Source organism: Bacillus rossius, chromosome 3 (assembly GCF_032445375.1).
Source record: "Bacillus rossius redtenbacheri isolate Brsri chromosome 3, Brsri_v3, whole genome shotgun sequence".
Lineage (NCBI taxonomy): Eukaryota > Metazoa > Arthropoda > Insecta > Phasmatodea > Bacillidae > Bacillus > Bacillus rossius.
This window is the reverse complement of record NC_086332.1, coordinates 103,203,328-103,221,518: the sequence shown is the minus strand read 5'-3', so window position 1 is coordinate 103,221,518 and position 18,191 is coordinate 103,203,328. Positions and strand designations below refer to the sequence as shown.

The 18,191-nt window shown below is 40.6% G+C and overlaps 1 protein-coding gene across 4 annotated transcripts in view; it reads right to left on the bottom strand.

Annotated features, from left to right (window-relative positions):
* LOC134531088 (mitochondrial amidoxime-reducing component 1-like) overlaps nt 1–13,950 on the bottom strand; it is a 46,535-nt gene extending 32,585 nt beyond the window's left edge. Inside the window, exons 1-2 of one of the 4 annotated variants that reach the window (XM_063366625.1) lie at nt 12,862–13,950; nt 7,097–7,350 (exon numbers count right to left, since the gene is read on the bottom strand). In XM_063366625.1, coding sequence (XP_063222695.1) covers nt 7,097–7,341 — 245 coding nt within the window. In that variant the 5' untranslated portion in view covers nt 7,342–7,350; nt 12,862–13,950. The remainder of the gene's footprint in view (nt 1–7,096; nt 7,351–12,861) is intronic. The other 3 variants (XM_063366624.1, XM_063366623.1, XM_063366622.1) reach the window with 3 other exon arrangements.
* Nucleotides 13,951–18,191: the final 4,241 nt, after the last annotated feature.

Here is an 18,191-nt window from a genome sequence, read left to right as displayed (position 1 = left end):
AAATTTTATATCATAATCAGTACAGTGTGGTTGCCCCTACTTTAGGGAAAATAAAATGTGGGTCAAGCCACAAAGCAAAAAACTTAAGTAATGAATGAGAGTTGCCCAGTTGTAAATAAATAAATAAATAAATAAATAACTGTGGATAGAGCAACAACTACCACTGTATAAACATAAAGTAGAGAATGTTTAAAAATTATTTTAGTTCTAATATTTTCATGGCAATTTGAAAAGTATGTAGGTAATTATAATTATTTAAAATTGTTCACTAACAGGAAATATTGTGTCTAGACAGATCTATACGATGCTTTCAACTTATTATGTCATGTTGAACCTGCAGCTGAAGTTTGTCTGTTGAATTCAGACTTATTCTGTATAATATTTGCATAGTTGATGTACTCGCGCTTCGCTACAACATTCTACCGGGCAGTAATCTCAAGGTGCTCGTAATACATGCCACTTTTTTTTTGGGTACGCCACTGACATGCCTCTAATGAAGAAATAAACTGTATCAAAATTTTAAAATCAACTTAAGAAACAAACAAAAATTTAGAACTAAGTAACCAGATATACAGTAGAACCCCGATTATCCGTGTTAATGAAGGGGACGAGTGAGTCGGATAATCGAAAATCGCGGTTAGCCGAGTCATGCTTGCCTCAAAGTTCATTAGCCCACAGACAGCCATCTGTGGACATTCGGAGATTACATATATACACATGCTTTGTGTGCGTGTGCATTGTTGACATAGAAGCGGACTGCTTAGTGCTGGGCAGCAGTGGTTTTTAAGTCTTTCGTGTGCGGAGACGTGTGCGGAGACGTGGGCACGCGAGTCGTTGTTGCACCGAGGTGTGTGACTAGCCGCCCGAGGGCCCAAGACAGCTGATAGCTGCCAAGGTCACGCATTCTTTTCATCGCCCGTAAGCGACGTTGCCACACTTAGCTCATTGCTCTGTTGTCAGTAACACCATCTGGCTGGTTATTGTTTAACAGAACAACTGCCTTCGAAATTCTTTTCGAGATAAGATTTTTCATACCAGTGCATTGAGACTTGATTCGATGGTTTTGAAACGGTGTCTCTGTCTCGTATAATTCACGGTGTTTTTATCCCCCTTTATTTATATGAATTTTAAATGTTAGATTTTTTATTTTTAGCTTGCTGAACGTGGAATTAGTGCAAAAACGGCTTATTATGACTTAGTGTTGCAGATGGGTCGGAAATCTTATAATGACCACCTCTCTATAACGACCCTAATCTCGGGAACCGTGAGGGGTCGTTATATCTATTCTCGGTTCACTCTTAGCTGAGTTTTCAAATAAACAAACACCGTATCACTGCGCCGCGTCAGCAAGTGATAGGCTGAATTTATCTTGCTTGCCAAGCACTAGTTGCAACACACACACTTCCGTACAGTCGGTGCTCATAAAATAACGGAGAAGTAATATTACAGGAAAATGGTTCTTCTGTCAAGCCTAGTTTTTTTTTTTTTTAAATTTACATCTGCTGTGATAAAATTACGCCACTTAATGGTACAACCTCCGACCTTTTCTGTTGAAACCATTCAAACAAACAAGTGTCTAAGCTGCTAAATGTGGATTCTTTCATCGTCTTGCGTTTATTTAATCCACTTGAAGTGTCAGCCTGTGAAGCAAACTGAAGGATTTTTTCGCGATGTTTTATGATGTCGCGCACTGTTGTGTTACCGACATTAAACTCAGTCGCAAGTTTGCAATCGTTTCTCCACTCTGAAATCTTTCTATAATTTTTGTTTTGCTGTCGATGGACAGTACCGCTCGCTTTCTTTTCTGTTCATTTGATGACATGATGAAATGTTGCGCTCAACACTTCCGCACAACACAACGGTATAATCCGTAGGAATGCAGATCACTGTTACAATACATAAAATTATCACCACCTTCACGCTTCAACAACGTACACTAATGGAATGGACTGTCTCCATGCGCCGGGTAATCTCTGTGGCACGGCGCCGTGCTGCGCGCGGGAGTGTACAGTCCAGTCATGCGGACGTGGAATCGCGCACCAGTGTATAATCTATTCACGTAACATGGAACACAAAAATATTATGTACATACATATGTATGTACTAGTATTTTTTTTAAAAACTTTGTGTATATAAACATAACTGAGTCAAAGTACTTTGACCAACATACATTGTGCAAAGTATTTTAACATTTACATACATTTTGAATCATTGGTTATATGTAACTAAAAAATTGGACTTGATGGACATAAATCGCGGTTAATCCGCGAATCGGATGATTAAGTTGCGGATAATCTGGGTTCTACTGTACATATATACATATATGTATATGAATGTTGGTTTTTTAGTTTGTCTGTCCCTTATGCATTCCTAAACTATACATCTGATTGTGATGAAATTTTGCACACTTGACCTTTGAAACACGAGGAAGATCACTGTCTAGGTGAGATTTTGATAAAGTTAACCCTTCATGCAGAATTTAATTATTCTTGATGATATTTTGTCATTTCATTGTTAATACATTGTTCATCCTATCTCTATGAAATTTTGCACATTTGTCATTTGAAACACAAGGAAGGTTACTGTCTAGGTGAGATAAAATACAATAGGTGATGCTCGAGTCATATTGGATAATTATCAGTAAATATTTTATGGCACTTCCTATTTTCTATAGTCCCAATAATGATGGTGTGCGAGTTGAATCTGTAGAGGTCTATGGAGTGGGTGTCTGTTCTGAAGTTTAAGTCAACTGGTTACCAATTGGATAGCTGTATAAAGGCTAATATTTGTTTGTTTGTCCTGTATACATTCCTATACCATTCATCCAATTGCAATGAAATTTTAATGAGTTGTTAAGCGCATGCCGGTGAAGGTTTCCGATAACCATTTTACAATAGGTGGTGTGCTAATTGTTTAAACAAATGTGTATATTTCATATAGTTTAGCGGCAGGAAACAAATTTTAATACCCAAATATTTCAATATATCTCAACCATATTTTTTACACAGCTAATCAATTTTATTAATAAATGCCAAAATGCCATAAGTTGCTCTTTGTGCTGTGTACGTCTTGTATCTTCACATCTTTGGTTATTTAGTGGGTAAAAAAATAAAGCATGGCTTTGTTTACAGGAAAAGCTGGTTTTACGTACATTTCTTTCATTATTTAACATGACACAAAAATTTTGTTTTCAAATGAAAAAAAAAAAAAAAGTGATTTCCCGTTAAACGGCCAAATAAATTGAAAATTATGGTATTAACCTATCTTCTCGTTTGTTTACAATTAACGTTTTAGAAACCATACAGGTTAGGGTAAAAACTAATTGAATGGTATGTGAAGGCATATTACAAAGTGTTTACCATACTTTTAGCACCATCCTCATGTTTTCATTTACTTTAGATAGTACAACATCTAGAAATGTATACATTGTATAGGTTCTGCACTGTTTATGCCAAACGATAAGGTTGGTGTACTGCTTCATTTAGTACCTACCATATGTTTTCATGATTTAAGAGTAGGTTATTTTATTTTTTGGTTGAATTTAAAAAAGTTATGGAGATGATATTATGTGTATTTTTTAAAATAGTTTCTGAAACCCAAAACTCTTATTTTATAAAAACAATCAATAATTCTGAAGAAAAGCCTTGTATCTGTTGGAGGGGGTAGGGAAACATGAAAAAGATTATTTCTTAATTTCCTTGAATGTTTTCAAATCATTCTGCAAGATGGCATTGTGATACTTAGAGTAGTTTTCCATTTTATCAAATGGTTAAGTTAGGTATAAATATAATAAAGTGATATTGTAAAATGGTTTGGTTGGTATAGGTAAAATACTATAAAATCATTAGGAATTACCAATTGCAAATACAGCTAACAATCTCAGAAACAAACAAGTGCTATGAAGAAGCATTTTATGTTTGTTAAAATTTTAATTTCTTGTATATTAACTATTTGGTTTTTTACTCTTGAAGCCTAAATTCATATTCAAGGGATGGATTCAAGACACTCTAAGATTCAGATTCAAGAAAATTGGGATTCAACCCATCACTAATTAGAGTCATGCGAGTATAGGCTTTTTAGGTCGAGTCGAGTTCAAGCGAGTATTCAAGAAATGTTTCAAGTTCGAGTTAAATTTGAGTCGAATAGTAAAATCCATAAATATCCATTATTTATATATAATTGTCATGTTTAAAGACCAGCAAATATCAAGGCCCTAAACAAATATCGGGTGTGAGGATTCTCATTGCTGCAAATATTTTCATGGTCTTTAATAATTTTGTTTCTTTTGAAAATGCAAAGTATTATTAAAATTTACTTGTTAAACAAAAAAAAAATATAAAGGCATGTTTTAATCACCGACACCGAGCAAAATTTTTATTCAAAACCATAGCATAAGTGCAAAAGTATTTGTCAACATTCTTACCAGTCACCTAGCTGCAGGGTATATTAAGGATTTCCACTGTTCAAGGAAATTTTTGTAGCCATATAATAAATATCATCAACTTTTTTTAGAATAGTTATACTGTATATATTTTAATATACATGCCTAAGCCTGAACATAACTCAATATTTAAAAAAAAAAAAAAAAAAAGACAGCAACATTTTACTATAGGAATGATCATAATCAACATTTTTGTAAAAGTCTTTCATGGAGAAACACCAGCTGTTCAATGTGCTCTGGAGCAAGGTTTTCTCAGCGTGTGGATACAGTAGAATTTCGTTATAAAGTACATCAGTAAAGCCTCAACTTTTATACTTAGTAATGAAAGTACTTGATTCGGAAAGTTACCTTTAAAACGTAGTATTTTTGAATTTTTAAAAATAAAGTAGTAGGGGATCAAATGTTACATTAGCTTGGAAGCAAATATTTGTAAAACAACAAGAATTTTAAAAAAATTACTGAACTTAATACAGTAGCCTAAATTCTAGGCCTACATATACAAAATTTTTATGACAATAAAAAAAAAATACAAATGGGTTAAACTATTTTGCAGATATGTACATTTATTGGGATAGAATTCCCTCGTCATCTTCTAGGTGAAGTCTCTTGCGACCAGCAGATAAAGATGACTGTTCATACAGTTTAATAATTTTTTCGCGATCTTTTATTATTGTTAACAGTGTAGTGGGCACAAAACCAAACGACCGTGCCACATCTGCATTTTTCCTGCCCTTGTCAACTTCTATTAAAATTTCCACTTTTTCCTTGAAAGAAAACTGCTTGCGTTTCTATTTATCTTTTTGACCATCCATCCTGATTAAAATATTCAATCAACAATATTGTTTGCCTCGTGCCACGTCAAACGTAAACAAACCTCTCATCCATAGATAACCATAGCTCCGCACTAGTAGCGTGTGTCGCGAGCATGGCTGTGCCAGGCAACATTCCGACCTTCGTGGCAAAACAATTAGAGCGTGTCGGTCATGTTGTGACACCAAACAGTTCAAAAATTAACCTGCATAAATTAACATTATTGGATTTTCTATTTTGTATATAAGTTAGAATATAATTTTTATTTAACGTTTGTATCTGCGGTAATTGAAACTTTTAAAACATGCTCTATAAATAACCAAAAGATGGCGCAGCTAAAAACAACTGTCTTGAAGAGGGGCGAGAGAGCAATTGATTGTTCAGATCGTCTCGTGCACTAAAGTGTGTGATCCATGGAGGACGAATGGCGCGTTATACTGTGTTTGTTTACGTTTCATACTTGTTAACGATTCTTGAAAGTGATAAAAATTAATCATAATGTACATTTATATTAAAGAACCCCTGCGGAAACAAAGTAACTATTATGTAAAATTTTCCTAATAACTGTAAAATTATGGTCGTTGTATTTAAAGGTAGGATACGTTTTTAATGTTATAGTGAAATATTTTTACATTGTTTACATTGGTGTTTTGAGCGGGAATTTAAAATCATACGTTGAACTGAAAGATACAATGGGTTTCTTTTATGTATTTACATGCGCAAACAAGGCTAGTTAACAGTTATTTAATTTTAAATATTTTTATGCTTAGGCCTAACCAAAAAGTTTGAAAGGACATCATAAAACTCGAACTCGACTCGTGAGTCGTGAACGGCCGTGCCGAGTCTGGGCACTAATTAAAAACTCGACTCGAACTCGAAATTCGAGTACTCGCAGGTCTCTATCACTAATAGATGCACACACATGGAGAGAGAATTAGAGATAGAGAGATGCTTTGTATATATGTACCTAATTCATACAAGTTACAAAAAAATATATGAGGCATTGCAATGCCAGGCATTAGCTAGTATACATATATAAAATATACAACTAAAAGTTGACAAATTCAATGTTTTATATAATTTTTTATAACTATTATCATTCATACAATGATATTCCTCCTGCACTCTTCTTTTTAGTAGTCAAAAATTATCATACGAAAAAAATTACAATTACAAAATTAAGTATAAAAAACTTTAAAAAAAAGTTTTAATCATACAAAGGTGCAAGGACATGTTTACTATGTTTTTCATTAACCATCAGTTAATATTCTAGTTCCAAAATTGTCAATGAATGCCTCATCCTTTAAAAAAGTCTCAATTGTATACTGAGCAGAACATTCACCTGTCACATGGTGAGTTTCCTCAGGGTGCTGCTATTTATACCTCCTCACTGCAACCTGTATCCACTCACTCATTCTCTCGTCAGGTCGGCCAGAGGGTCAGGTCCATCTGCGAGTGCGACCACCTCAACCCTCTCATCATCCAATTCGGACCTTGTCCAGTTGGGACTCAACTCTGGATGCCTTAAAATTGTAAACTTATGTCATTTAAATTTAATTAGAAATGGCAAATAGCAATAATTTTCTTCTGCTATCATATTACATACTATGTATTTAAGAACGTCTGAATGAGTGGACATAATGAAATTTTGTGATCTCTAGATTCACTGTCTAAATGTAGGCTGGAAGATCATTTTTGACTAATCAAAAGAAGTTTTCTAGTGGAATATCACTGCATAACTAAACAACATAAGATAGGCCTAAAAAGCATTTGATTTGCTGTTTGTTGCAAATGTAAATGCTTTAGTAAAATATAAAAGTCTAGGACCAAAGGTGCGACTGTCACCTGTCGCGCAAGTTGCTGGAACCCGGCCCGACCACCTGCAGTCCCAGCTCCGTGCACTCGGCCTGCTGCAGCGCAAGTCCCCGGCCGGACTTGAGGGGGTACAGCAGGATCTCGGACAGCTGGCCCGCTCTCCGCCACCGTGTGGGCTGCTGCTCCTTCCTCCGTGAGCGCAGCAGTAGCCAGAGGCCCAGCGCTGCGACCAGGGCACTTCCCGCGCCCACCACCGCGCTCTGCGTGGCCGTCATCACCCCAGCCTGTCACAGCATCACACAACTAACTTTCTCTAGTATTTAACAATACAAAATCAAAGGGGAAAAAACTAATTACTTGAAAACGTAATCTGCAATAAAACCTTTTTAACAACAGGAATCATTTATAATAATTTATTCTCATCATTTTATTTTTTTAATGAATACCCTTAAAATTTTTTCCTTAGTTTAGGAAAGCATAATTCAAAAGAACCAACTAATTTAAATTACATTTAATTACCTATTTAAAAAAAATTTATTTAACTATAAGAAATCTAAAGCAAAAATTGGTTCAGACTGTCAGGACACATCAAATTTTTATTCTGAATACGTGGTGTAAATGGGAACTTAAAACAAAGACATTATTTCCAATCAACTGTAAATATGTAAAGGCCTATCACTAATGCCTAAATCCAAGTATTTGTACAAATTAGTGACTCAACTAATCAGTTTGCTGGTTAGGCATTAATATTTTGGTAATTTTAAAACAAGTTAAATATTAAACTTGGTTTAGCTGACTATCTTAACATTGAACAGTACAATTTTTGAAGATTTTGTTAAAATGATTTATCTACTTTCAATTTATATCCCCATCACACTTATAATATTCTCACAATAAAGCACCCAGGCAGCTGAATAAAGTCAGATGATATGAGCTAACTTTGGTAGACCCACATTAATTTTTTTTTTTTTTTTTAATCAGCTTTGATTATCAATAGAGAACCTTAAGCAGTCTGTAAAACCCAAATTAAGAAACTCACTACTAAGCTATCCCTTAACAGTCACTGAATCCAAATTGATAATCATGCAAATTAATCTCTCAAATACTGGTCCTGAAAAGGGTTATTATGTAGCATTGTCAAGGCAAGATTTATTCAAACATAATTTTAGTCCAAATGCCTACAACAGGCAAGGGCGCCCATACCCGGGGGCAGGGGGGGGCCGTGGCCCCCCCCCTAGCTTTCAGGGAAGGAAAAAAATATATAGTGTAGTCAGGTGTTTTACTTTAAAGAAAATTATTTAAATTTGGTATTATGTATAAATGGTTCAAAAGGAAGATATTATTGAATATTGTTTTTTACATGTCTACTTCATTTTTTATGTTAGTCCAAGCATTAGTTTCTGCTGCTGCGATATAAGGTGTTGTGTACAGGGAGAAAACGCTGTTCAAGCGCAACGCCCGTGGCGAGTCATTCCCCTTCGTAATGCTACCCAAGCTCACGCGATAACACAACACAACTCAACAGATTTAGACCAGTCAGTGTTAGACGACGCGACAGTTGACATGTGCTTGTAAACCGCGAAATGTTTTGCTACTTTTTCGTCATAATAATGTGTATGTTCACAAATAACATCTCAAAACAGATTTTTAAATAGTCTTTAGGTCTACAGTTTTATGCATCTGGTCTAGATTTAGTTTAGTGTATTCAGTCATTATAAATAACTTAGGTGTAAATAAATCAGTGAAAAGTGTAAAGATAAAAACCATTGTTATTATGTAGTGTTTCTTAGTTTTCCTCATTCGTCACATCCGCTCAGAATATTCACAATTTTTAAGGTAAGCTTACACCTTTAAAGTTACTCAAATAAGAATTATTGTTCAGAAAAGTCTACAACGTAAAATTTATGTTGGAGTTTTGAATTTAGAGGAAAACCACTTTTTCCCTTCAAAAGTGTTTAAAGGGATAAGGATTCTGCTACCTTCAGTAGACTCGGAAGCAATTTACACTGGAATCCCGATTTTACGTACGCTCACGGTCGCTTGGATTGCATTCGTAAAATCGTTATCTTCATAAAATTTTAAACACCCCCCCCCCCCCCCTGAAGATACATGTTATAATTTATTGAACGGAATGAATAAATATATATAATATTAAATAGTAAAAACAATGACTGCCATCTGCCCTCTGCCCACCCCTGCGTTCCCCTTATTTTTTTAACATTCCACAACTTGCCTCATTGCACGAGTGATATAAAAGTGACATCTCAGCGACTAAACACAATTGCACCACGCATTGTATCATATTAACTTTTGTGTGGTGACAGTAGGTTGTCTGACATGCCTTTCTTGGATATCTTTCCTTTTCGTAAGACGCGTGCTACTAAAATAAATTTATATTTGAATTTGCAAACTTGTCCACTCCTTGCCAGAGACGACTGAACACAGACGAGACTTTCCAGGGTCGGGTTGATGAGCTGGAAGAATTCCCTGCCTTGCATTTTTTTGGACTTCACATTATCATATTTATCAGTTAATCTTTAACAGATCGGCTTGAAAAATATTAATGAACGTACTTTTAGTAACATAATCGAGGAGAATTAGCACACAGTTCAGTGTACACCTGTATTGTTTCATAAAAGTGATCAAAGGTAGGGACTGGAAAAATTCGCGGTTTCAATGACCACTAGGATAGACTCCACGATTCTCTATGTACTCGGGCAACTATCACCTGGTCATTGGCTACCGACTCGGGACACCTGTTTACTGCGATTCTTATGATTCGATACTTCTTTTGTTGAGCGATTGCCATTGGCTCAGAGTCCTTCAGGTAAATTGCGGTCCAATCACTGACGCAGCATTAAGCTAAACGAGTTTGGATTCCAGTCTGTCTCGAAAGGAATCCGCGAATTTTTACGGTCTCTAATCATAGTCTTATTTGGTGAAGAAAAATGCTACTCTGTAACGACAGACATTAATTAAAAACACAGTACATTTTAGTGCGAGAAGCCCTTGAATTTGTGATAGCCATAGGGAATTATTTGTTTGTACAGTAAGTTAAAAAAATCTTAGTTTAAAATCCGCTCGTCGCGTCTACTTGCTGCGTCACTTAACCATTTTTGAGAGTTGTTTACTGAAAAACTGATGCAGCGAAGGTAATGAATGCGACACATGTCAAGATAATGGCATAGGTTTCTGGAGATTAGCGGAAAGGAGAGGAAGTAGCTACTCAATATTGTTTCTTTCTCTCATGCTTCACAAGGTTTCAAGCTCAGTTGCTATGCTCACGAGCTGGAAATGTTGGAATGGGTAAGGAATGTTGAGTATAGTTCATTTGCGGTAAAATAAATATTTAAACGGCCTTGACATAATTTTTCAGTCGAAGAAATTTCGAACTTTGCGACAAATAAAGTGTACCTAGTCCATTTTTTCTTTTCGATTTTGTGTTTAATTAATATTTTTATATGTTTTCATTGTGTTTTTTTTTATTAAATATATTTTGGTGTCAAATTTTCCGCATTTTAGATGGTTCCTGAAAAATATATTCGTAAAATCGCGGCTTCGTTGAGTCCGGGCTCCGTAAAATCGAGGTTCTAGTGTACTCTTAATTCTGAAGTTAAGTACTGAACATGTTATTAAAGGGTTTATCAGGGCCGTATTTACGCGCAGGCTATCTAGGCTGTAGCCTATGGGCCCGCACCACAAACGGGGGCCCGCACCACACGACACGAAAAAAAAAAAAAAAAAAAATGCTGTGATTTGGATCTTATATTATTAAAATACGCGTCGACATAGTGTCCAGCTGTTTTGTGTGGATTAATTGCGCCGAACTAAACTCTTCTGTGGAAAGCTGATATATGAGTTGTGTCAGCATTTAGAAATTTTCGATTATTTTCATTGGTTTTGTTGTCACTTAATTCCTTAACCTCTAAATACTGTTTGGTTAAATTTTCTAGTTTAATAATAAACTATTTTTTCTGCGCTTTACTATCACTAAATAAACTTATAGTCATCAACTACTGAATCCATCTGTGCTAATTTTAAATGATAAGCAATTCTGATTCAAATCGAAACATAGTAATATTCATTTAATTGTGAAACAATTTTTGACTATAATTATAAGCGAAGTTCACGTGTTGCATTTAAAAACAACTATTTTCTGACTGTGATAACATATTAAAATCGTTTCTCTCCCAAAGTTAAAACTTTTGACCAACACGTATTAAACTTTATAATCATTTTAATTTAATTTGTATGCGACATTTATTTAGGGGTAAAGAGAGCAATTAGTTGAAGGACTGTATTCTTGATATTCGTGTACCCCAGACGCTGCAAAAATATAAGGACTGTATTCCTGCATTTGTGTTGCTAAAAATGCATTTGTTTCAATAAAATAGTTAATATTAATTAATAAAGTAGCCAATAAAGTTTTTGTTATGGCGAATGAGTACTGTGGTCTAGTATTTTAGTAACAGGACAAAAATTTTTAACAGGGTCAGAACTGGAACTATTTTATGGCTAGTAACAAGCCGCAGTTAGTCTTCCAAAATATTAAAAATACTTAATACCTCTAAGTCTGCCCCCCCCCTACAAATTATCATATGGGCGCCCTTGACAACAGGATGTTCTTGTTACTTTACAGCACTTCAAAATCATGTGCATGGAGGCTTGAAGGCCCTGCTGTTGTAATAATGAAATTTGTTTAAATAATGACTGTATTGCAGTTATAAGGAATTTATAACAATTGTATTTCATGTTTGCTGTTTTATATAAGAATATGTAACTGTATCACAAAATGTTTGGTTTGTTGCATTGCATTTCAAGTATGTACAATTTTCAGTGACATAACAAACAAGTCTAGTGGGAGCCTAAAATTTTAATTTAATTGTTAACATCATTTTCTATGAGGAATACATGCTGAGCACTGAAATAGCTAACACTTAGAATTTTGCAGTGTTTACAGGGAATTCTTTTCTACAGCCATTGTATATTCTGTGTTTGTTATGGCTGGTGTTTCATGTATCAAAGTTTATCCTTGGATCCTTTTGGCTTGAACCTGTGGTACAAGATGCTTGCTGTTTTAGTTCAGTACCGGTACGTCAAAAGATCCTGAAGGCATTTTCCTGTGGTACATGATGCTTGCTGATAAGTATGTTTGAAGATCCTGCACATAAAAGAAATTGCGAAATAAAAAAGAATTATGATTGTAGGTTAAAAAAATCATTTTTATTCGACTTACGATCATAATTCATTATTTGATTTTTTCTTATGTACAGGATCTATCTACATACAGAATTAAAACAGCAAAAATCATGTACCACAGGATCAAGCCACTAGGATCATGCCATCATGATCTTTCAACGAACTAAATTAAAACAGCAAACATTATGTACCACAGATTCATGCCAACAGGATTATGCCTCAGAATCAGGCTGGCCTTCAGGATACAGAGATAAACTTCAAGATATGAAACAGAAGAATTAGCGTATTTTTAATTCTCCATAGTTGGCTACAGTAGTGCTAAACAAAAAGATACATGATCACAGGTAAACAATGAATGGAGGCTGCAACACAGGTATTGTAATGTAAGCTTTAAACTGTTCTTTTTCATGAAATATTAGAAATTAAGAAAACATGTTTTCAGGGTACATTTAAAGATGTCGCTAGTACTTGAAAAACATATTTTCCTTTCTTATTTACTTTTCATTCCACAAAGCTGCAACATCAGATGCTGGTATAATAATGTATGCTATAAACTATTAATTTTCACAAACTAGTAGGAAAATAAGAAACCATACCTTCAGGGTAAATTTAGAGACGTGTGCAGTGTGTGAAAACCATGTTTCCCGATTTTTTTTTTCTTTCCCTTATAAAAAGCCGCGACGTCCGATAACTACCCAATCATTAAACTTGAAAATCACACAAATTAAACCCACTACAATACAACAGAAAATTATAGTCCCTTTATTCTCAGAAACCACAAACTAAAAATTTATATTTACCCATTTATTTTTTCACCAATATTTGTTACGGATTTTTACAATTAAAAGGTATTTTTTATTATTTACTATAGTGAACATAAACATCAATGTACGAATGAGATTGATTTTTAACAAGAAGAAACAATAGGCTTAATATGTCTATAAAATGATTCCAGTGTTAATAAATAGCTTATTACATGAATCTGTACTTAAGTTCGTAAATATTTATATTTTCCTATAAAAATAAGTACCCACTTAATTCCACACTGTAAATAAGTTCACTTCACTCCTGAATTGTAGTGGAAACCTACAACTCACATAGTTTCAGTACCCTGCCCGAATGACCCACGTTAGTGCAACTTCGCATTTTTTCTAAAGACGTAATGTAAACATGGCCGGCAGTGTTGCCAGAATGTAAATGTCAATGTCTCGTACCAAGGAGCAAACATTCTCGTACGACACTCAAAAAATCTCGTACACAATGGTATTGTAAAAGCGAATGTTTAAATGTGTTTCTACAATATTTTTATATACTTGACATTTTAGTCACAAGCCTAACAAATCTAAACTAAACAATTTTCACAATCCTATGATTATATAAGTAAAACATTATTAACAACAATTTTCACAATACTATTAATCCTGCAATTCACACTTTTTGCATTATTTTTTTCGTAAAAAATATCCAGTTATTGACGTGACAACGTCTAATAAATCGATGAACGCCGGCTGCACGCACGAAAAAGTGTCCCACTACGGATGTCTCCTGTTTGCTCATTGTACGCATGCGTGGCATCTCTCTTCATGCTAGAGGTGGGTCGAAAACTATCAACTTGATACTTTGTCACTGATACGCGACTGTATCAGGAACGGCAAACGAGTACACTTGAAAAGTATCAGGTACTTTAGTATCAGTTCAGAATTCGCCTGGAACAACACCACGGCCAATGTGCGCAGAACCCGATCGCAGATGACGGTCACTTGGGCGGAGCTTGTGAAAGGGGAGGGAGCAGGAACGACGAATAAGGGATAAAGAAGGGAAATAATGTAGGGGAGGAAGCGCAGGGGAAGGCATTGAAGGAGAGGTGCAACGCATGACCTCGTGGCTGAGCGGTCAGCGGTGCTATTTTCTGATTGTAAGGCTGTCGGTTCGAAAACGAGAGGCGCAGTGCGTGCACAGACTCGTTCAATAATAAAACTAATGAAATATTAATATTAAAAAGTACATTAATACAAGATATAATATTTATATTTGTGCACCTAACAGCTATGAAAATGCAAATAAATTCTCAGTTGACACTGTCGTCGTCCGGGGTCTCGGGCTCGAGTCCCGGTGTGTCTCCTAGTGGGGAAAGGCGGCTCTTGATACGTATTGTCTGGGTGGGCGCCAGACTAGCTCGGCTCTAGTCGTGAATTTGGGGTCGTGGATGTATGTGCCCCTGCGTGGCCCACTAGGGCCGGCGGCGGTGTTGCGTGAGATGATGTTTAAATAAGAGACGTGGAGTTGAAGTGGCGGTGTCGTACCTTTTATTCATAGGAGCGAGTCGTACACAATACAACACTCTACAGAGGTCCCCGGGGGAGGGGGGGGTTTACTCGTTATTCCGTGGCGCCGTATTGTTTGTGTTCCGCGTTACGTGGGCCTCGGACGCTGTTACGTCTCACTGGGTGCGCGGGTAACGTAATTTTGTAACACAAAGGCGGGACACAAAAGTACACTGAATTAAGGGGGTGCGCACAAGTTACGTGGCACTCGTTACTCGGGTAACGTAAGTTAGTAATACAAAATACGGGACACAAAAACACACTGAATTAAGGGGGTGCGCACAAGTTACGTGGCACTCGTTACTCGGGTAACGTAAGTTAGTAATACAAAATACGGGACACAAAAATACACTGAATTAAGGGGGCGCGCACAAGTTACATGGCACTCGTTACTCGGGTAACGTAAGTTAGTAATACAAAATCCGGGAAACAAAATACACTGAATTAAGGGGTGGACGGTTGGAGACGGCCAATCCCGTATACGAATGTCTCTGCGCGGGTGTTGTGCCCACTGTGGTGAAACACACACCGCAATTCAGTTTGTCCAAGCTCCCTTGCGGGTTTGTGGTCAGCGCCGTGCGCGTGACCTTAAGTAAAGTTCTGTGATTTGCGGGAGGCGGCCCGTGCCGTATACTGAAGATCAACCCCGCTGACCAAGTGTGGTGCGGGGTGTCTTTAAACTGATGCGGTCGGACTAGGTCCTGGACCGAAAAGGGGGACCGGATACTCACGGAGAGGTTAAGTAAAAAAAAAGGGGTTCTGTTAATTAGTGACTATATTTACCGGACGTTACTTTCGATGAAGACAAAGGCTGTTGCCCCTCCGTGGGACGTAGATCCGCCCCGGTCCGTGTGCTGTGCTGAACTGCCGAACTGGCATGGCGTCCGAGGGAGGCTCGGCCTCTCTTGCGCCAGGTTTGACCTCATTACGCTAGACTCTAAATGGGTGTGTCTGGAAGAGACTTTATTGTCGCTAAAATCCTAATTTAATGTTCCAGGAGGAATGGGTACGGTTCTTCTCTTGTCTACTCAGGTTTTCGCGGGTTTGCCTTTAATCGCTATTCGGCTCGCCTGACTCGGGTGGGTCATGGCCAGGGGTGTGTTCCGTTAGCGGGAGCGTATACTGGCGGGTGCAGGTCGGGCTCTGGGGAGGTCGTCGGCCGACGACGTCAAACGCCCCCCCCCCACCCCCCCGCGAAGCCCGACCTTGCGCCGCTTATGGTCCCGCTAACATGGGGCCACCCCTAGCTCCGGCCTTTCCATCCCGGCGTGGTTCGCGGCTCAGCAGCTGGTCGGCTCCGCGTACCGGACCCGGTGATCATGGCTGACTGGGCCAGCGTGCGCGCCGCCCCGGTTGCCGTCGTGGCAGGCGTGCCGGGGGCGGCGTCGTGGCGCCTCCTAGCTCCGGCAACAGCTCCACCCGGGTGGTGCTCGCGGTGGCCGCAGTTGGTAGGGCCCGAGCACCTGTCCCGGGTCGTCCCACGCCGAACATCCGGGGGTCGACTCGTCGAGGTGGCCTTGCGGCTGACAGGCTCTGCGCCCTGGTCCCAGGTCGTAGTCGGCTAGGTGAACTGGAGGTCTGTGGGCCCGTCGGGGTCGTTCCGCGGGCTCGCTGGCGGGTTCGCTTGTCCCCGGTCGATGTCCCGGTCCGCGGAGGTCCTCCTTCGGCGGCGGTTGACAGTTCGTGGACTGGTACGGACTCCGTTCCCGTTCGGGTATGGCGGCTGATGCTGAGGCGGCGATCTCCGGGTCGGTCTCTCCGGGTTGCGTAACGATCGGCGTTGGCCCGTCGTCGTTGCCCGCGTCGGATTGACCTATGCTGTGCGACAGCTCGGCGATCACCACGGTCTCTGCTTCATCGCCCCGTGGGTAGTATTGCGGTGGGGGGCTCTAGTACACCCCGCTCCCCTCCCCGGGTACCACTGCTGTCTCCGGTGCGCCCTCGTGGACCTCTTCCGAATCGTCTGGCACGTCGTGGGCGGGGTCGCCCCCGGTGTCCCCCGTGGTCATGCTAAGGGCGTAATCGTCGAGGTATGTGGGCGGGCGCCGCCACCGCCGTGGTCGTGGCCTCGCCTCGTCGTCTGATGCGGTCTCCGCGGGCGATGTCCCGGGCGTGTCCGCGGGTTCGTCTCGGGGCCTGTTGGACGTGGTGTTCGTGAACACCAGGGTGCGGTATGGGCGTGGTTCGGGTCGGCTTCTAGCGGGGGTCGCTTCTGGCAAGTCGTCTTCTTCGTGGACGGCGTCGCTCTCCGGCGTACGGCGTCCGTTTTCGTCCGGAGTGGGGGGTCCTGCGTCTCCGTCTGGGTTCCTCTCCCCAGGTAGGGCGGTGAGTCGGATGTCGTCCCTGTGTACTTTCTTCAGGCGCCGTCCCTCCGTGCGGACTAAGTACGTCGTCCTGCCTAGTCGTCGCCGTACCGTGTATGGCCCGCCCCAGCGCGGGGCCAGTCCCGCGCAATAGTTGCGGGGTGCGGCTGAAAGCGGGTGTAGTCGCGCGAACACCTGATCGCCGACCTGCACGGCGGGTGGAGGATGATCTGTGGTTGGGGTGATCCGGTTGGCGTATCTCTCCTGCCTGCGTCTTGCCTCGTCGTGCAGAGTCACCCGTCGTTGGTCGCGTTCCTCCGTCGTCTCGCCGGGGTGTGGAGTGCCGTGTGTGGCCCATTCTCCCGGTAAGGGCAGGTTGTGGCCCTGTATCATCTCGGCCGGTGTGCGGCCGGTTGCGGCGTTGGTGCGGCGCCGTACACAGAAGAGGGCGTCAGCCACGTGTAGATCCCACTGCGTGTGGTCCGCCCCCAGCCGGATCCGGAGCTGTGCCTTCAGTTCCTGGTTCCGGCGCTCTGTCGGGTTCGCTCTCGGATGGTAGGCGGGTGTCATGTGGTGCTCGATCTGGTGTTCGTCGCACCAGCCCTTCCAATGTCGCCCCAGGAACTGACTGGCGATGTCCGTCAACACCGACTAGGGGTATCCCCAACGTGACAGGAATTCCCTGGTCAGCAGGCTGATGATGGTAGTTGTGCGCACGTTCCCGCATGGATACGCCTCTGTCCACCGCGTGAAGAGGTCCGTTACGACGAGGAGGAAGCGTTTACCACGCGGCGTGCGGGGGTAGGGGCCCATCACGTCCAAGGCTATCGTTTGGAAGGCGGTGGTGGGTTCCCTGGGTTGTTGTTGCTCCTCGCCGTCACGCCGCCTCGCTTTCCTCGCCTGACAGATCTCGCATTCGCGCACGTACGTACGTACGTCGTACGTTTTGCGGGGCCAGTGGTAGTGTCGGGTGACTTCTCGTCGTGTCTGATCGGTCCCCGGGTGTCCAGCGAGGTCGTGGTCGTGGAAGAACCGAAGGACCGCTTCTCGGGCTTCCGTCGGGACGTAGGTCCTCCAGTCCTCCTGGTATCCGGGCGTGTGAGTCTGAATCAGGCCGTCTCGCACGCGCCACGCCTCATGTCTGGCGGTCGCTTGCTGGCGGCGTTTTGCCGCATCTATTGACGTTTCCTGTGCTCGACGTACCCGGTCCTGGACGTCGGCCACGGTGTTGGGTGGGTCTTCGTCCGCGTCGGCCGTGATGCGCGCGCATGCCGAGTCGTGCGATGCGTGTCCGTGTGG